At 39.2% G+C, this 21,241-nt stretch overlaps 2 protein-coding genes across 2 annotated transcripts; both read left to right on the forward strand.

The window, feature by feature from the left end:
• Positions 1-10: 10 nt before the first annotated feature.
• Positions 11-4,548, forward strand: snip1 (Smad nuclear interacting protein). Its single transcript, XM_053326804.1, has 4 exons — positions 11-301; positions 2,497-2,626; positions 3,343-3,881; positions 4,011-4,548. Exons 1-4 carry the CDS (start codon positions 141-143, stop codon positions 4,261-4,263), a joined length of 1,083 nt encoding a protein of 360 aa, XP_053182779.1. The 5' UTR covers positions 11-140; the 3' UTR covers positions 4,264-4,548.
• An 830-nt stretch (positions 4,549-5,378) lies between these two features.
• si:ch211-1i11.3 (mitogen-activated protein kinase kinase kinase 5) lies at positions 5,379-20,532 on the forward strand. Its single transcript, XM_053326601.1, has 28 exons — positions 5,379-5,764; positions 5,863-6,002; positions 6,909-7,096; positions 7,262-7,430; positions 7,673-7,779; positions 7,889-8,059; positions 8,280-8,392; positions 8,852-9,011; positions 9,243-9,393; positions 9,587-9,691; positions 10,020-10,069; positions 10,642-10,737; positions 11,646-11,730; positions 12,134-12,267; positions 13,101-13,228; positions 14,253-14,389; positions 14,499-14,604; positions 14,755-14,912; positions 15,090-15,291; positions 15,599-15,767; positions 16,104-16,269; positions 17,215-17,400; positions 17,570-17,675; positions 17,983-18,229; positions 18,475-18,587; positions 19,339-19,430; positions 19,520-19,596; positions 19,973-20,532. Exons 1-28 carry the CDS (start codon positions 5,428-5,430, stop codon positions 20,067-20,069), a joined length of 3,990 nt encoding a protein of 1,329 aa, XP_053182576.1. The 5' UTR covers positions 5,379-5,427; the 3' UTR covers positions 20,070-20,532.
• Positions 20,533-21,241: the final 709 nt, after the last annotated feature.

The following is a 21,241-nucleotide window of genomic DNA, read 5'->3' on the forward strand; positions in this document are numbered from 1 at the left end:
AACACGCCAGCTGAGCGTAACAGGCGAAGTTTGTAATCACCACCTTTTTTGAGTTTTTCTTTGTTTTTACGGGCTTTGGTGTGGACGGTAGTGTATGTTTGAGTCACAAAAAACGGTGGGATTAGTACAACAGCCTTAAAATGACCAAAGAAAAGCGACACAGGAGAAGGGAATCTCCGGACCGGGAGTCCAAAGTTAAGATTAAGCAGGAGAAAGTGAGCCCTGTTAGGCCACAGAGATCACGCCGCTCCAGGTCGAGATCCCCCGGCTACTCCAGTCCTCCGAGGCAGGGAACAAGCAGGTATAGTCGGCAGTCATATATCAACTGGCTATTAACAGGTATCTTGTGTTTATCAACGAGTCGAACTGGACCCGTGAGTCGTTATTAGCGAGAAAGAGTAGTTTAATCCCTTACGTTAGCTTCAACACACGCAGCTTCAACCCGCGTTATGTGTGTTTTTACCGTAAACACGTGTTAGTGTGCTGCCAGCCATGGATTATATATCCTCCTGAGACCCAGTCCATTTTGTTTACACACATCTCCCTTTACTGTTTTCATTTATTGGTGTTTTTTTTCAATTATATTCGATTCACACCTGTGCTACCTGCAGGGCTTCCTGGGTGTCAACATGACCCTATGACCATGCGAACTGGAGCCCAATTCATTTCTTTTCTCAACAAAACATAAATTGACAACAACGTTTTCTGATTTTTGGCAATTCATTCCGTTTCAGTAAAAAATATACTTTATTCCTTGCAATAAACAAGCTAGTGAAACAATCCACAATGATAAATAATTAAGTTTCTTAATCAAAATAAATGTATTCTTGGATTAATATCACTACAAAGCCAAAATCTGATTAATTTTTTGTCTTCTAAATTTCGCCGTCTTCTCATACTAAGATAGTCCTGTAAAATTAAAAATTAAAATACATTTTAAAAAGTCTAAATTGTAAGTTTTTTTGGTCCTAAATAGTAAAGAAATCACACAAAAAACAGACATTGGAGGACTCTTTTTTTCCTTGGTTCCCAGGAGGATAAGGCTGCTTAAGAGACTGCTTTTGTGTTGGTGTTGGGCAATATTATATCTATATCGTTATCTGAGACTTATGTCGTCTTAGATTTTGGATTTTATGAAATGGCATTCATGTTGTCTTTTGGCTTTAAAGGATGCACTACAGTTACATGATGCCATTTTCTAAATTAACCAGACAGTTAAAACTGTTATTATGATTTGTATTTACCCTCTTTGTCATTATATCCACATTAGTAATGATCGTTTGTCAAAGATCTCATTGTGCAATTATTTGTAAAAGCACCAATAGTCAATCCTACAATATTAGAGATTAGAGAAACTTTTTTTAACCCCCCCCCAGTGTGGTAAACTCATTTGCTACCAAACAGATCAACACTACGAACAATACAGTAAATAAAATAGATAATAAAAGTCGCTCACTGAAAGAGCTTTTAAGGCTGTTGAAGACATTATGTAAAGGATGGCCTTTCTAGAATGACTTCAAGTAAATCCTCAATACTGTCCCAATATTTAGGTAGTTGGTCAAAAATATTGCTCTTAGGGTCCAACTAATGCTGAACTTTTGAGGCCAATGCTGATATTAGGGAGTGAAAAGATTGTATTGATAAATTGCCCTATAGTCTTATATATACAGAAGACATATATGAACACAGATCTTTTTTTCAATGATCCTTCAAATGTGGTGTATCAAACACTGGTAACAAAGATATGTAATGGAGGCATATTTTACAGTTAACATTACACTTTAATGTTTATGACAGCAATGTACTGAAACAGCAAACCCCACTCTGAAACTCATTATTATAAGTAAATAATTATAAAGAACTATAAATAAATAAACCCCTAGAACATAAAGAACTATGTTTGTTAAACTTTGCCAAAAAATCACTGGCACTAGCTTGCAGCAGCTTGACAGTGTTTATCAAGCAAGACCCATTCAGAGGGCAGTGGTCATCTTGGCAGACCCCACATCACCCTCTCCATGTTGAGTTTTGACTTTTACCGCCGGGAAAGAGGTCTACCTTTTTTAAGAGGGCCAAATCAAACAGATGCCTCAGATCATTTGTTCCCTCTGCTGTAGGGTTTCTAAATAAGCTTTAGGCTGGTGGTCCTGTACTGTGCATCCATGGTCATGATAAGTTACCTGATGACATTCATTATTTATATTTATGTTTCTAGTATTGTACTGTTTTTATGGTGTGAATTTGGTTGTCGACTGCTGTTGCAAATCAAATTGTTCCTCAGGGATAATTAAAGACTTTCTAATCTAATCGAATGTTTAATAAACTTGAATTAAGAAAATGTATCATACAATATGTTCATAAAATAAGCAATATATATGCCAATACCAATATATTGATGATAGGTCAATATTGACTGACTGATATATCCATCAGGGTCTAATCGTGATATTTGACTTCATCAATAATACCCGGCCCTTTTTTGTGTTCTTCATGTAGGTCACCTGCCAGAATGAGGGATCGCTCTCCGGATAGAAGAGAGACATCTCCCGCCAGACGGAGCAGCAGATCTCCCAGAAATAGGAGAAGCCGCAGTCCTAATCGTGGTGCTGAAGTCAGAATAAAGCGGGTGATTAGGTTTCTGACTGTTGTGAATTTAGATTAGAAAAAAGGTGCCAGATTACCAGAACATTATACCATATTTCACAGGGATGTGCATCCTAAAAGGTTCATGCCACCAGTGTCCAACACATAGACAGCACATCCTGCAGGCTTAGTTAGTGAAAATAAATAAATTCACACAAAATACAGCTGATCAATTGTGGGAATGCTGTTACGGTTACAACACGGGGCAGTATAGTTAAGTGGGTGTTTGGTGTAGTTCTGCAAGACTGCATATAAACCCTTCTCAATAAACTAAACACTAGCTGTAGAAAGCTTGTAAGGAGAGGGTGAGGGGGAGGGTCATCGCCAGATGCCACTAAGTCTTACACACTGGTCATTTAAATTGTTTTGTAATTCGTCTTGGTCCAACAGGAAATGCTTTCTATTTTCAAAGAGCGACATTTAACTAAAGTTGGCTCATTTAGCCGTGTTTCATGTGCTGCCACAAAGGCAGCACATGAAAGCTACATACTACAGTTAATACTGAAAATGTAGCAGACTCATACCTGTAGAACAGCAGTGCTATAAAGACAGCATATGCTGCTAAGAACAAGCCTAAAACAACTTCTGACTACCGGTAAATTGAATAGGGTATTATCTCTGTTAGTATAAATGTTTTGTGCTGTAACTGTGCGGGTTTGTCCTGGGCTAATAATGATCTTCATACCAAATATCTCACAGGAACGGGAGGAGCATCGGTCTAGTGGTGACGAGCGGAGAAGAAGAAACGACCGGCCAGAGGAAAGGCGGAGCAGGTGGGAATCAGACAGACCTCAGGAGACAGAGCGTGGTGGAGAGAGACACCGGGAACGAGGCGCTCTTGGATCCCAACAAGCTGAGAGACGTCAGCACGATGAGCGACGCAGAGAAAACCGTCAGAGGCGTGAAGAAAACCAAGAGCAAGATTTTGGACAGTCCGAAGAAGGGAGTGACACAAACGAGCCTCCTGTTGAGAAAGAGAAGCCCAACTTTGGACTGTCAGGCGCCCTCACAGAAGATACGAACACATTCCGCGGAGTGGTGATCAAGTACAACGAGCCACCTGAGGCTCGCATTCCCAAGCGAAGATGGCGACTGTACCCTTTCAAGAACGACGAACCTCTTCCAGTCATGTACATTCACAGACAGAGTGCCTATCTGTTGGGGCGGCAGAGAAAAATTGCTGATATTCCCATTGACCACCCATCTTGCTCCAAGCAACATGCAGTATTCCAGTACAGGTGAGAATAGCTGTCAGTGGCTAAGGTGTTTGACTCTGGTATGCTTTAGAAATATGAATCTGTAGTGATTCTGTTAATTAATGTGTGAGTAAAAGATTATCTACCTTTTTTTGTTTATATTTCTTCTAGACTGATGGAGTTTACACGTTCAGATGGCACCCCTGGCCGTAGAGTAAAGCCTTACATCATTGACTTGGGCTCCGGCAACGGCACCTACCTAAACAACCAGCGCATTGACCCCCAACGCTATTATGAGCTCAAAGAAAAAGACGTTCTCAAATTTGGTTTCAGCAGCCGCGAGTATGTCCTCCTGCACGAGTTCTCAGACACAAGCGAGGTGGACGCCAAGCTGGAAGAGGAAGACGAGGGACTCGATGAGTAAATTGTTCCCATAAAACTGTATTGCTAAATTTGTTCAGGTTAGATAACATCATCATTATCGTCAAAGTTCAACAAATAGCTGTTTCTGCAGGGAAAGGGACAATAAATGGAACTAGTAAACAAATAATGGAGCAAGGCTGGTCTGTATATTTTGTAATTACCAAACGATTGCTTAAACCTGCCTCAACTGTCTAAAAGAAGACTTCCTATTCTCAGGTTGTTTGTGCAATGTCTTTGCATGTCTGATCTCACATCTGACAGTGCTCACCATTTAAAAAATTAAAAATAAAAAGTTCTTGGTGCCAGATAGATACCTTGCTAATACAATAGCTAATTATATATTTTTTTGGATCACAGCACTGAGTACTAAGTATAGCTGAAGACTAATCTCTTGTCTATGTTCAGGCTGTATTTGTCAGTGTTCATGGTATATTGAATGTGAACTCTAGATTCATGTGTAATAAGCGTTGCTTATTGTCAGAGAAAAGGACTTGTAATAATATTGCCTTTTTTTTGTTTGCTTTGTAGTACAGGGGCAATAGTCGATGCTTTTGTGTTTTTCTTGCACCATGCAGTGTGTATTTAAAGAGATCCTCCTTTATTTTGTCTGTACCGAGGCCCACAGCATTCGTAGTAAATTTCCATTTTTGTACTGTAAATAAAGACAGTGAACATTTTGATGGTCTCAAGAGTTTTATTGTTGCCACTCAAGAGCTCTGGAAGTCATTCTGCTCCATAACAGAGAGATGAAGAATTGTATGTTGAAGTAATTATTCATGGCACACAATTACATTTAGTTTATTGGTATTTATTTGTCAGGTTTATTTCACACAATTGACCGGTAAGAGAATGACATCAGCTGGCTTTAAACTTCCCATTCAATGTTACAGCAACCACATTTGGGTTACAATGACCACCACATCAGTTTTCTACAGAAATGTGATAGCTGAGAAACTAGTTTTTCACAGCAGAGGTCATGAGAGAGTCGAGTCTCACACAATGTCATAGAGCGGAGCGGAGGGCGGGTCCACTGGAGAGGAGTACCGGGAATGTTAGTGGAGCGGAGGCGGCTGCGCACCACGCAATCAGCTGTTGCGTTTACATGGAAGTATTCCCGACGCAGGACATGAGTTGAGGTGCAGCTGCGGAACAAGAAAGCAAGAAAATGTACACGACAGAGCGCAGGCGAATGAGCCTGCATGAACCGAAGAGGAAAGATCCAATTTGGGTGTCAGCTGGAAGTTTATGGCAGGACCCTTTGACGATGGAACTGAGCTCCAGCGGCTTGGGTAAACAGATCGTCTCTCCACGGAGTCGGACCAGAGCAGTATCTGTGGCTTATATCGTTAATGAGGACGCATCAGTGCCGCAAACGGAGGAGAACTTGTCACTGAATTGTCTTAAGGAAGCCTGCGCGGACGCACACGCCGTGTTCAAAACTATCCCGTTTGAAAGAATATCCCTGGGGACTGCAGATATCCTGGATAGTTTCTACAATGCAGGCAAGTGCAGGCATGCTGAGTGGAGGCTAACTTGGATGACACACGTAGTTCTGCGCCAATTACGCAAATTGACCCGCCCTTTCAAATTTCCCCCACAGATGTAGCAGTCGTTGAGATGAGTGACACTTTCTGCCAGCCTTCCCTTTTCTACCACCTTGGTGTGAGAGAAAGTTTCAGCATGACCAATAACACAATACTGTACTGTTACAAGCAAGATAGTGATCTACAGGCTGTAAAGGTAACTTGCGTAGAAACACATATGGCAACCCCTTGTTGTTTATTGTTAAAAATCAATGATTGATGATGATACATCAATGTTTAAACAAGAGCTGCACTTAACCCATTTGCATCTGTCCCAGAACCCAAGAAGTCAGGAACATTGTTTGTCATATAGTGTTTAATATGTTGAATGTATCAAATACAGTATGAACTTCAATGCAAGGGACCTTAAGTAGAGCCCTGCAGTAATATCTAATCTAGGTGTCCTGTCTTGTATGTAGTTTTAAGATTTTCCTTATTGAACAGAAAAGCTCTGGCCAAATATTCAATATTAGGAGTCGGCAGGTTGTTCTGGTTGGTTCTGCTCCATGCAAATCAGTGTGCAATGTGCTGAATGGGAGTTGGAGGAAATTGGGCTACTGGGGGTACACAGTTATGTTTGTCCCAGACCCACCTAGCAGGTTAATATGCATGGCTGCAAGAAAAACATATTTCCAGTTTTAATGTTTATCTAGTGGCTCATTTCTTGACTGACAGATCAAAGGTTTGTTATATTCATTTTTAAGAAAAAATTGAAAAAGATCCATCACAATTTCACAGTCTATATGTAAAATATTCAATTTACAATGATTAAAAAACAACTAAAAAGTGGCAATTTTTCACATTTGAGAAGTTGAAATGAGGGAGTGTTTGTTCAGAATGTTTTTTTTTTTAAGATTTGTTGAATGTTGTGCTGTTTTTATGATTAAGGCAAAGAATAATTTGGAATCAGGTGCAAAGCAAATCTATTAATGTGAGAGTGTGCCTGAAATACAAAATTAAATATTCAAAACAAACAAACAAAAACCCTTCAGCCTCACTGATGCCACACAAGATATCCAGCTGTGACTTTATCTCTTTATGATCCATGTATTGTCTTCTTCAGGAGCAGTGTGGAAGTTACACATTCATCCCGTACGTAGTGTCACCTCAGGGTAAAGTGTTTGCCTGCGATGCCACAATGATGACTGGTATCAAAGAGTTGATCCAGCCCAGTTTCCAGCTGGAGCCCCTGCTTACCCCGCTGGTGGAGAGGCTTGTCCATCTACTCAACAATGTACAGGTTCAGTCGAGGTTAGGCATGAACTGGAGTGCTCTGCTCATTTTCATCTCAGATTACACATGCATTTGCTTACGCTGTAACTCACAGCTTCCTCAGTGTTTAACCTCACTCAGTTGAGTGGCTGATGATCGTGAAAATGTTGGTTGTTATTACCCTTCTGCTCTTTATGCCGACAGTGAGTACTTCAGGGAATCAATCAGGCATGAGATTCGTATGGCAAGGGAGCGGTTCAGTGGCCAAGCCCGGAGTAAGGAGTTGGGTCGCATCCAGAAACGCCTGGACAGTGTAGAGCTGCTCACCCCTGACATAGTCATGAACCTGCTGTTGTCCTACAGGGACATTCAGGTGTGTGTTTAGCTTGTGAGTGCATAATAGGCATATGGCTGTCGCTATTGATTATTGACTTTATTAGTTAATCTTAAAATATTTAAAATTAACACATTTTAAACAAACAATTGAGAAACCAGAACCCAAGATCAGATAGTATGTCAGCCAGGTGTTCCATATCAGTCATTTTAGTTTTAAAAAATTCATCAGACTTAAGTATGGTAAATAATACATTGTAATTCTGCACCCTCTATTCTCAGGACTACGATGCCATAATCAAACTGGTGGAGACTCTAAACAACCTGCCAATGTGTCTGGTGGCAGCACATCAGAATATCAAGTTTCACTACATATTTGCTCTGAATAGGTAACCCAAATGGCTCCTATTGCATTATGATTGCAAGTGAGTTTCAGGATAGTGTTTTTTTTAATGCTCCACTTTGACTGTCTGATATTATCAAATCCTCCCATCTCAGGAGGAATCACCCAGGAGATCGTGCTAAGGCTTTGGATGTGATTCTGCCCATTGTGGAGTCAGGGGGCAAGGTGGCGTCAGATGTCTACTGCCTGTGTGGACGCATCTATAAAGACATGTTTATGAGCTCTGGGTTCACTGACCAGCGCAGCAGAGACCAAGCCTGCTATTGGTACATCCAGTTTGTGCACACCTAAAATGCACCTAATGGGGCATTTGTCTGTCTTTTACACTGGGTTTGCAATTTGTCATTACAGACCCTGTTTTATATTTACTTTTTTCTGATTGTTGTTTAAAGTTTGTTATTTTTCTGAAGAACTTTATTCACTCCATCTGTGTGTTGTGTGTTTTAGTATGTTCCACCAATAATACCTTTTTATATGAAATTTCAGGTATGGGAAAGCTTTTGAGACAGAGCCAACTCTTCATTCTGGCATCAACAATGTGGTCCTTTTGATGGCAGCTGGCCATGAATTTGATACTTCCATTGAGCTGCGAAAAATAGGTATTTTATGCTTTCTCTATGGCAGATGATGTATGACAAAAACCTGCTCTGATGATGTGGAGATAATACAAGTTTATGGTCGGCAGATTCATTGCATCATAAAGTTTATACCACTTGTCCATTACACTTTTATCTTATAGGGGTGTGAACATTAAACTTTGCCTTGATGCACCCTACAATTTAGATTTGTTTGGCCACAGTTATATGTTAATATTGCAACTATTCTGCAGATACAATGCAATACACAGAAAACACGTTTTTATTATAATTAACCATAAACTGGCTGAGATCAGCGTCTAGACATTTAATTTCATGTTGTTTGGCTCCACGTGCAAACAAGTGCAAAGCCTATAATAATAGAGGAGAGTTCAGTCACATTACACAATACACATAATATGTATGATTCAGTTACTTTCTCTATATATCTGTATTACATGTATTTTGTTCATTGGCGTCTAGGTGTCACCCTAAGCACCCTGCTCGGTAGGAAGGGCAGCTTGGAGAAGATGAAGGACTACTGGGATGTAGGCTTCTACCTCGGAGCTAACATCCTCGCTAATGAATACCGGAAAGTCATAGAGGCCTCTGACAAACTCTATAGGCTCAAGGCCCCTATCTGGTAAGGCTTAAGCACCACATCTTGATTAGGTAGTAAATGGACAGATACATATGGTGTTCAGTCAACATCTGGATTCTGTTGGGTCAGTTTAATTTGATTTCTTTGATTAAAAAAATATGAAACATTGTTTGGATTAGAAAGCATTTAAAAGGAAACTGGATTTCTTTATCTCATCAGAATTTTCCTATATTAAATGTATGTGGATTAATGAGTTTGGTGTGTTTCTTTCAGGTATGTGGCATCTATTATGGAGACTTACATCCTGTACCGTCAGTTTTCCAAGCCACCTGAAGTGAGATCCCCTAAACAGGACACTATGGATTTCTGGATGGAGTTGCTTTTGCAGACCTGTAAACCCACCGTCTCCACAGACCGCTGCCCAGTAAGAGGACACAATTACCTTAATGTTTCTCAAATTGCATGTTTTTCTGTTTTATGTAAAGCACATTGAGTTGCCATTGTGTATGAAATGCGCTATATAAATAAAACTGCCTTGCCTTGCCTTAACACTTACTAATTTAAATAACTTGCAGCTGTATATAAAAGAAGTTGAAGTTTGAATTTCTGCTTTTCAGGTGCTCATCCTGGAGCCCAGCAAAGTCCTTCAGCCAGCTATAGTGTGTGTGAGTGAAGAGGATGATAGTCGCACTATTCAGTTGAAACATGTCACACCCTTTAAGGTTTGTAGACACCCACCGATCCCCCACACCCACACCCACACCCACACCCACTCCCTAATCTGAATACTGAAACCCTGTCATAAATAGAGATAGCAGAATAGATTGCATGATACAAGGAGGAACCAACTTTCTTGCAGTGACATTCCAGTAAATGTTTAATAAGGAGTGTGTGGGTGTGCTCCTTGAGTCTCACCATGTTTGGGAAGAAAATGACCTCATATTTCAGGGCTGTTTTACTTTCTTTCTCTTGCACGTGTAGTTATATAAAAACCTCTATTTTAGCTGCTCTGTCATGCAGTGCACCATAACTTTGTCTTTGACTCAACAGAAAGGCTTACATCAGTGGACTTTCCCAGCCTCTGCAATTCGAGGAGTGAGGTACAGTGAAATACAGCATGTGCTAACATCTTTCAAATATCTGCTTCCTGTTCTGGGTGTGTTCAAGCCTGCGGCACAGCCAGAGGACCCAAAACATTAGGGTTGTCTGGGAAACCTTGGCTGTCAGTCAGATTTTTTTTTCTTCTGTCAATATGGCTGTTACTTCTTTGTTGCTTGTAGGCTTTTTTATTGGCTCCTCTCTAGTTACTGATCAGTGCCACTGTGTACTTTAGCCTGCTGAAACTTGGGCAGTTTTCATCACAAAAAACAGTCAGTTGTGTGTTTCACATAAAGACACTGAACAAACGAGTTACACGACTAGTGTTATTAATGTAAGATGAGAAAGACGTTTTTCACTTCATCAGCATTTACTGAATAAACCAGTTTACCTACACATGTTTATCCCAAAGCTGATACTGAAATGTATACATTAGCTGTTGTTTCTCTAGAATAGAAAATCTTTTATTTAATAGGTTTTTCTGATAGTTTGCAATGCTAAACAAATGTATTAGGGATTATTTTAGGGACTATTCAAACATTTTAAAATCTTTAAACTCTCTTTCCCTCTAAAGTGCTTCAAAATTTGATGAGCGGAGCTGCTTCCTGTATGTCCACTACAACTCAGATGACTTCCAACTCTGCTTCCCTTCTGAGCTTCATTGTCATGGGTGAGTGACTAACGGGTTGGCACTGATAGGTTAAAAGACAGTGTGAGGTTTTTTTATCTCTGTGTATGTATGAGGAGTAGTGCAAATGAATTGATTGACTTACAAATAGATGGGCTGATACGTAGTAACCTGCATTACAAGATGAAACAATAGGCGAACGAGATTTACAAGTCTAATCAGTGCACCAGAGGAAATTAGTGTGATATAATTACAATGTACGAGTCATATTTCCTGTATGTCCCTCTAGTACAGATTTCTTCACTCATGAAAAAGAATCAGTTGACCCACATCACAAAAAACGATCCTTCGTTGCAGCCGCCTCAATATAATAGAATTCAAAATCAAACTCAACCTTCTGTCATGGTATAAGATTTAAATCCCTTTGAACACTTTTCTTTGTCAAATCATGATTCATTTTTTTCACTCAAGCGCACATAAACTGCCGTACCATGACAGAGAAACCCTGTGAACACCAGACACACAAAACAACACCCATGAGGAAATATTGGCTGAATTTCACAAAAAGTGTATTGAACAAGCTTTCTCCAGAATCACTGACTTGACCTCTAGAGCTATATGATGCCAAATTAGAAATAAAACTGAAACTATATGCATGTCTACATAAATGGGATAATAATGTTGTAAATGGTGTAAATGTCCTTGAAACTTGGGTCAATTGGCTCAAATTAAGTGAACTCAGTTGTTAACTTAGAAAAGTGTATTTTTTTCACCTCTCTATAAACTAGATTTTGGCCTTTTTATAGGTAAATTATTTGGAAAAAGTCTTACAAGCATGTTATCTGTGTTATTGCTACTTTTAAAGGCATTCATTTAGCCATTATTTAACCAGCTGTTCCTACCAAAAGTATAGTTCCCACTACATTCTTTTCACACTGCTTTCTCACCAGTTTCTGTGAGCTGGTGAGCTCTCTCGTTCAGCAGGCTGAAGATCCTGTTCAGGACCCAGACCATGTAACTGGGGGAATACCAGATGTGAGTTACAGTGTACTCTATTTTAAGTCTCACTTGTGTCAATAAGAAGAAAAACAACTCAAATACTCAGGGAAGATCGTAATTCTCAAGAAGAAATGTTCCCATGGTTTTATATTTTCCACATAATTTTACATTATCTATTATATATATTTTTGTGAATAAATACATAGATGATGAATAAATGCATGTGTACAGCATATCATTTTGTAGTCACCCTTAAAATTCCACACTCATGCTTTCACTTCTGTAGTCTCTGAATGAACTGAATGAACCATCTGTTTTCTCGCTCTAACGTGTTTTTTCTCCTACTTGCTGTTACTTGCGAAATTCCTCACAATTTCTCAGATTCTCATGCTTTCAGTCCTTCCGCACTTCTTCATGCCATCTTCTTCTTACACTACAGTACATCTATGAGACCAATGACAATGGCAGCAAGGTGATTCTGGGTAAAGGGACATACGGCGTGGTGTATGCTGGGAGGGACCCAAGCAACCAAGTACGCATCGCAATTAAGGAGATCCCAGAGAAAGACAGCACGTATGGGAAACAAACACACACACTGGTTTTTATTCACTGGTCATCTTTTTACTGGAAGACACTAAACTGCAGTGTTTCCCGCATTGGATGTTTTTTCCACAATACCCGTAATGGGAAAATATTTGGCAGGGCACTCATTGGCATGTACTGGATCTCCACTGCTCTTTAGAAATCTTGGGGGAGTTTGATGAATGATTAAACTTCTCATCCTTTGATTATCTCTCTATGAGGAGCTTAGACTCATATTGCAGTGTTATGTGAGAATCATGGATCTCATGGAAGGAAATGTGATCTTTCAAATAATTTAATGTCTAAAAACATATTAGTTGTAATCTTATGTTACTCCTCTGATCGAGCTGTACTTTTACTGGTAATGAAAAATGACTTCAACTGAGAAATAATGCATCAAATGTGTAGTGATAACCAGATATAAAATGACAGCACAATAAGGATCCTGTCAATGTTGTGCAGACAGAAAGAGAAAGGAAAAAACACTTTCAGTGTGATGCAATAGCAGCTGTCTTGTGACATTGTATATATTGTTCTTTAAGCTTTTCAGATTAAAAGTGTTGGCCTTAAGTTTAAGTGAAGTCCCATGCAAACCTGATCATTGTTCAACCTTCCTACTGTTGTTCTGGCAACTGACAAGATGTTTTGTAACAAGAACTGGTTTAGTTGGAATATGCCATATTTTACACACACATTATTACATTACTAATATTATGAACAGTCAGTGTGTGTTTCTTTGTTTGTGTGTATGTTTTAAAATAATCAACTTTCATATAAGGTATTGTGTAGAAAATCTCATGTTGTTATTTCTTTGTGTCTTCCAGGTATTCCCAGCCCCTCCATGAGGAGATAGCTCTGCACAAGAGGCTGAAGCACAGGAATATTGTCCAGTACCTTGGCTCTCTCAGTCAGGATGGTTTCATTAAGATCTTCATGGAAGAAGTACCAGGAGGTACTGTTCCACACTATTTAAACATCTAATACCGTTAGCTGAAAACAGCAGTAAAAGGAAACTGCATTGTGGGATCTCCCTAAATCTACAAACACACACAGACACACACCAGCTCATAAAATTAGAAAGGAACAAAACATTTAAATTTTCAAAAAGTTTATTAAGCTTATTTTGTTATTTGCTCAAAACTCAGACACTCAGACACAGACACTCAGTTAGTAACTTTAAAACATTGTACACAATGAAGGAAAACAGGAAACTGGGTGTCTAAAATGAGCCACATTAAATACAAAAAAATACACAGTATGATCAGTATAATCATAGTATAATCTCTTTCAATTGTGTTTTATGTTTATATCATAACATCTGCTTATGCAATTACTGATACCTTTTGTCTTTTATTTGACAAAAGGATGTTGAACACTGTACATTGTATGTAATCTACAAACTAATTATACAGGCATATTAATATTCATCAGATAAAATAATGGTCTTTGAAACTTTCACTGGAATGAAAACAGCCTGGGGTGTGTGGGTCCAGCCAATATTTAGTGGTTCATTGGAAGTGCCAAATTAAGGAAGCCCTGCCCCTGCTTTCAAGTCTGCATTTCTCCAGTTACAATGTGGCTTTCATACAGGATGACGCCTTTATTAGGCTGTCAAGGAAGTCCGTGTCTGTCTTCACACACATCTTTATTCAGAATTGTATGTGTATGTGTGATTGTGTAATGTACTGGAAGTCAGTTTTAAGGAAGTAGGTGGTTCTAAAGACATCCTTCTCATTGGGGGAAAATCTCTCCAGACAATAACAACTCCAGTCAATAGATGAGTTTATATTGCCAGATGTAGTTCAGAAATTCTCAGGAAATAAACATTGTTTTAACTAAGCCAGATAATTGTATAATCCTCCAATGTGACACCAATAACAGAAATGATGTCATGATCATGAACATGTGAGAAATAGTACTTTCAGAGCAGGACTCAAGGATCAGTTTTTATTGCAATTTTACATTCCTGCCTGTAGGAAGTTTGTCATCCCTCCTGCACTCCAAATGGGGTCCTCTGAAAGACAATGAAGCTACTATCATCTTCTACACAAAGCAGATCCTTGAGGGGCTCAAATACCTTCATGACAACCAGATAGTTCACAGAGATATTAAGGTGAGCAGAGTAACCATAGCAAATGTTTTCTACAATAATTTCATCCTGGCTTTATGGGATAAGATGTTTGTGACACATCTTTATGTGGGTAAATATATCTTTGCTGCAGGGTGACAATGTCCTAATCAACACTTATAGTGGAGTATTGAAGATCTCTGACTTTGGAACCTCCAAACGGTTAGCAGGAATCAACCCCTGTACTGAGACATTTGCTGGTAAGATGCTGCATATTTGAAAACACCTTTAACCCCGATAGTGATTCCCATTTACAGATGTAACTGCATCATAAAGACATACTGTATTTTTGTCTGTGAACTGATCACAGTAGTCATATTTTCATCACTATTATAATGGTTTTCAAACAGGAACTCTGCAGTACATGGCCCCAGAGATTATAGACCAGGGGCCTCGGGGTTATGGGAAGCCTGCTGATATCTGGTCCCTCGGGTGCACTATTATCGAAATGGCAACAGGCAAAACACCCTTCCATGAGTTGGGAAGTCCTCAGGCAGCCATGTTTAAGGTAAAATTGGGAAACTAGTAGCTGGAGTTGATGTAGATGTTAATAGATGCAAATATTGTTGTTTTTACGATTCTCTTAAAGGGATAGTCCTGAATCAAATGTTCTCACAGCTTGTTCTACACAACACTATGTGATAGTCAGTCACTTTGTTGGTAATCTTTAAACAATTCATCCAAGGTGGGCATGTTCAAGATCCACCCCAAGGTTCCTGAGTGCATGTCAGATGAGGCGAAGGGATTCATCATGAACTGTTTCGTGCCAAACCCAGACGACAGAGCCACAGCCACAGAGCTGCTGGCGGACACGTTCCTCAGGTCGTCCCCTAGAAAGAGGGCCAAGGCTCAACAGGAATTAGAACCTCAAGACCCCCTGTCTGCTGGTGAGGCTTCAGTGTCCTTCAAATCCATATAACTGCTCTTATTTCTAATATAAATGATCAGTTTTAATCAGTGCATGTATCGGTATTGCTTTTGATATCCATTACAAAATGTAGGTATCTTACTCTTTTGAATCATCACATTTCTTATCACATTTATCTTTTCTTTCATCTCTAATTTCTGTTAGACATATTCAATAACTGTTAATTTTGGACCTGTATAGTAAGTGTTGTTATGAAATCTGGTTCTTCTTATAGATTTTTAACACTAACATACTCTATCTAACCATAATCTCGCTGGGTTTTACAGCTTACTATCAACGCAGCCTGTCTGTACCAATCTCTATCCTTGTGGAGGACACTGATTCATACTCGGATTCCATTGACCTGTCCTGTTCTTTGGACCTCAGGAGGCCCCAATCCGCCCTCAGATCAGATGGCATCGCAGAAAGCCCACCTACAACCAGTAGCTATCTGCCGTGAGTTTGATAATTGCTCAACAGAAGATAATAGCCTCATAATCTCTTACCCACAGTTCTACAGGATCTTACATCAGTGGCAGACCACATTGTGGTTGCAGTCTTATGTCTGGCAAGGCTACATCCTGTGTGTGTTATGAAAAACTGTTAGTGCACTGCAACTCTACCGAATGCACAATCACAGTTAAAAAAAACATTACTTATGAAAAAAACTGTAAATCACATGTATTGTTGAACTGTGGCTTTCCATCTTCATCTCTGTAGATATTTTTACTTTTTTATTTTAATCTGCTGATTTAGTGTGATTGATCCCTTTTAATGCGTCTTGCTGTCCAGAGTACCTGAGGACTCTATATTAGACATGAGCAGTCCTGCTTCAACAGTTGAGAATATCGGTCTTTTCATGCTGAGGAAGGACAGTGAGCGGAGAGACACCCTGCATCGAGTGCTCACTGACTACATCAGTTGTGTTGTCTCTTATATACAAGAATCTCTGCCTCAGGTGGGTAAAGAAATTCCAACAGGCCAGACAATCAGTATCATCAAAGTCTTTGCTTGTATATTAGCCAAGTTCATGATGTTTGAAGGACAGTTTTTAATGGATCCCCTTCGAGTTTGATATTACAAAAAATTTGCAGCACCAATGTGTTGTTGCACCGTTGGTGCTGTCAAAACCCAAGATTATATGAACAGCAGCCATGTTGCTTAACTCTCAGTTTCCTGTGATTGCAGACTACATTTTTTTTACTTGCAAGTTATCTTTCTTTAACACTGGGTTCAGCATTTTCTCACAACCTAACTAATACATGGCAGCCCAGAACAAATTCCAGCCGTGAATGTGGTTCTTTTCAGATCAAGAGCATTTGGCTGTTTTCACTAATTCATGTTTTTTTTCCAAAACAGTAATTAATATAAATAAAAACCTAGAATTCTTTATTTTAGTGTGTGTGATGCTAGATGTTTTCCGTGATTTGCATGGACATTTTAGAGGTAATGGCTCTATTATCCTAACCCTAAAACACCATACTCATTAGAGAAAACATTACAATCAGCACATTACATATGTTTTTGTGCATTTATTTGTTTATTTGTTATGTACAATGCTTCATTCATTTAATCATTCATTCGTTCATTCATTCATTCATTCATTCATTCATTCATAATCAAATTCATGAATATAAGGTGATATCACTGTAGTACTACCTGACTTCAAAGGCCCAATATGTAAGAATGAAAGAACGTGAACATGCAGTAAATTAATGATAATGTTGATTGGAAAATTCACTTGTAAACAATCATATTCCATCATACTTATATCAGTCAATAACTTCCAAATAAAATGGAAAAACAGCCCTCTCCTGTGTTACTATCCAAATGAACAGCACTATTTAAAGCCTCTAAGTGCCTCTAGAACTACTTAAAAAAAATCTTTACTTTCTCTTAAAAGCACGGCGTGGGGCCATCGCTCAGCACAGACCACATTACCGAGCTCATTAGCTGCCTGCGAGACAACATCCGTTCCCCGGACAGGAAGCAGCTGACCAGTAGTCTAGTGGACCTTCGGGCAACACTGCTTGCTGCTACAGTTCCTCTGAACAGCCTGCAGGCGGTGCTGTTTAGCTTCCAAGATGCGGTAAGTTCATTTTGGACTCAATGCATAAATTTTCCTGGTAATTATACTGCTGTCAGTTTCAGGCTTGGCAAAGACTTTTGAGAGATTTTTTTGGTGGAATATTGCCTCAAAAGTGTTCTTGGGAATCTCTCTCCTTTATCTCATGTTAAACTATCTGCTTTATTTATAGGTGAAGAAGGTGTTAAAGCAACAGCAGGTGAAACCTCACTGGATGTTTGCTCTGGACAATCTGCTGAGACAGGCAGTACAGGATGCAATCACAGTGCTTCTCCCAGGTAAAGCTGGCATGCATTTAATGTTTTCCTGTAAAGGTTCAATATTTGTTTGGATTACATCTTTGGAGCAAAAGGTGAACAAGTGTATCTGTGTAAGAAATACTGTCAACCAGTTCTCAGTTTATATTTTCTCTTCTTGTATTCCATGTCTATATCAGCATTTATATATATTTTGCTTGATTGTGTACTTTTTAATATATAAACTACCATTATTCATATTTTTTCATGTTCTTGTTTCCAGTTTTTGTATTTATTCCCTGTCTGCCTCTTCTGTTCTCCTTCCACCATCCCCCTCTCTGTGTCTCAGAGCTGAAACTCCAGCTGCAGTCCTCATTTGAGATTGAGGACAGCACTCCAGAGGAGCAGTCTGCTGACCCAGACACTCCTGTAGTTCTTGTCCCTGACCAGCTGATGGAGCCAGCAGACACACAACATAAAGGGCTCATGAATGATATCCCGGCTACAGCCTGCCCTAGCTCCCTCAAAGACATAGTCTTCAACAGCAACTGTCCTCTCAGTGAGAATCTGAAAGACCTACGACTAGAGACCAGAAGGTAGCATTTGGTTGTCTTTTATGTTTTCACTACACATTTTCTTAATTAGTTTCAAGAAAGAATCCCATTTTCTGGGATTTCCTTCCTTTGGAGTATATAGTTTTCAAATGAAGTGTAATATTTCTTTCTGTAAAAATGTATTTAACTCTAACACTGGATTGTCAACAAGGAAGCACTCAGTGATTAATGAGAATTTTAGGTTACACTGGTTTCTGCTGAGTGATGATGGCTGTTTGTTTTTCCAGACTGCTGAGTCAGCTGAGCGAGAAGGAGAGAGAGTACCAGGAGCTACTGAGGAACTCTGTACAGAGGAAACAGGAACAGATTGATGCACTAAGGAAAGCATCAGACACTGATGGTATATTTTTTTGTTAGATAGCACTATAGCTGTGGTGCACGTACACAGGGTTTTGGATAGTGTGTCTAAATATGTTTTATATTTGTTTGTATGATTGTTTTTGCAGCACTAGTTGTGCTGAATTCATATTGTTTTCAGCTACTCTGTAGCTTTGGTTTCATCCGTCAAAACCCACCTTTCAAGTATTCTGAGCATGTTAAAACAAACATTCAGGCTCATTTGCATATAGTATTTTTTCTGGATCAGGTGTTATCATCAAACCTCGAAATCCAGGTATAGTAAATATTTTTGTTTTGATCCTCTCCTGCTCCTAATGTAGTACAGCAATTATGCCACTGTACATATTTGATTTTATCTAAAGAAGTTTGTCATTTGAGGAGCAAAACATCTAGTCATTGTGATAATCACACAAGTTGCAGCATGAACAGTATTACATGAAGCGACCAAGCCCTCTTTGGTTTATCAATACAATCAGTGATTCCCATACAGTTTCTTAACACTTGTACTAGTCAAGCCCTACCGCACCTCAGCTTCAGGCCCAGGATTTCTGCCTGACTGGTTTTTTGCAGAGGCGTAGACCATCGAATCATCAGCTTATGTGCTCAAACTTGACTTTTCAGTTCGGATAATGATTATTCAGTCTAGCTGTGGAAACATGATAACGTTTTTTGTTGTGTCTAACATAAACACAATGACTTACTGCTTGCCTGTAATGTGTATTATTTGGCTGTGTGATCTCTGTATAATATAGGGCTGGATTCACAGAAAAGCTCTAATCCAGATGTGAAGAAGATGGTACAGTGGCTCAAGGCTATTCCTGTAGATCAAGACACAATCAATAAGGTAGAATTAACTGCAGTTTGACCTATTTTTTCACTCCAAAAGCCTGGTTACTTATTATTAATCCACACCTGTGTCATCCTGCTTTCTAGCTGCTCTCTCATGAGTTCACCTTGGACTGTCTCCTCTACATAGCCTGCAGGGATGACTTGATGTACTGTGGAATAAGGTAAACTGCCTCCACACATCACTGTCACACAGTCTGTCCATGCATTAACTTAGTAGTGGGAAAAAAGATGCAGTATACCCACTGTGCCTTGATAGAGTTAATGGAATAGTTTAACATTTTGAAATACACTTATTCATATTCTTACTGACAGTTACATGAGCAAATTGATAATATTCTATAATGTCTGTATAGTAAATATGCAGCTAGAGCCAACAGCCAGTTACCTTAACATAAAAACTGGAAACAGGGGGAAACAGCTAGCCTGTCTGTAGGTAGGTAACACAATCTGCCCTATTTCCTCATAGCACCTACAAATGTTGAACTATTCACCAAACGCTCCTGTGATGTTTAAATCTGTCCATTATTGCTGTTTCAGAGGAGGCATGCTGTGTCGAATCTGGGCAGCTATCACAGCTCACAGGAAGACCCAGCTCAGCACGCACAATGAGGACAGCGAGGACACTCCTCTTTAATGGCTGCTGATGTACATCAAAGGACAGATTTATTGGCAGGCTGGTCCTGTATCATCTGGAGCGGTAGTGGCGAACTTAACTGACTTTGCAGGGAACAGATGTAAGGCAGGATAGATGGCTACTTTCTTGAACTGTGAATGTATTTTTTTAAGGATACTGACCATTTCTTACAGTTTTTGAGCATTTCACTTTGAAGTTAGATTTTGCCAGCATTTTATTTTTTACATCTTCTCAGGGCTTTGGCAAGTGGGATTATTATTACTGTCTAGTTGAGTATCGATTTGTGTATAGACAAGGAAGTTTAATGGTGCCTTCTTTTGATGCTGTTTTACTGTTACTCTCAGAAAACTTAGCAGGACCTAAGTTATTAAAAGTACACTGTATTTAAGATGAATGTCAGTGCATTCTGGGTGGACAAACGTGGATTATTTGTGCTGCATATCCTGTTCTCATTCAAACAATAAAGAAACACTGAATCCCTCAGACTGGTTTGTTATCTGTATGCAGCTACTTGTTTGTAACAGTCGGAGAGGAACGTTTTGAAGGAGTGACATAGGGTGGAAGAAGTGATGAAGTGGTGAACAGTCTTAAAATTCCACACGTGGTACCTCATCTGTTTTCACAATGTTGACATCTCCTTAGAAACAGCATCGTAGGCTTTGTGTGTGTGTGTGTGTGTGTATTATATACTTGTGTCTACTGTATGTGTATGTGTGTGTTCTTCAAGGTTGAAGTTGAGTGTTAATACTTGACTTTGAGGTTTAAACCTAGAAGTTGGTTTTGATTAAGGGTTCATATTAGACTAATATATAGAAACAAAAGGGGAAAGGTAGGTAGGTAGGTACTAACCTTAACACAAAGACATGTAAAAAGACATTTGTGTGCATATCCGATTAGTTTTTTTCCAGTGTGTTGTCACTGCCTGGTATTTTCAGCATTCATGTGTGAGATCAGAAGATGTTATTTTGATAAGCTGCACAGATGCTTGTTAAATGCAATACTGTATATGTGTCAGCTCCAGTGCTCTGCCACTAGGATTATGACCTCATTGAGATATTGGGCTTGGTCCTTAATTTCTATGGCGTTCACTAATATGAGTAATGTATTATTCAGTTTTTTTGTCTTGAACAATTGTCAGCAACTGTGTGGAAGGATGTATTCATATTGCATTT

The sequence above is a fragment of the Scomber japonicus genome, chromosome 10 (genome assembly GCF_027409825.1).
Source record: "Scomber japonicus isolate fScoJap1 chromosome 10, fScoJap1.pri, whole genome shotgun sequence".
Taxonomy (NCBI): Eukaryota; Metazoa; Chordata; class Actinopteri; order Scombriformes; family Scombridae; genus Scomber; species Scomber japonicus.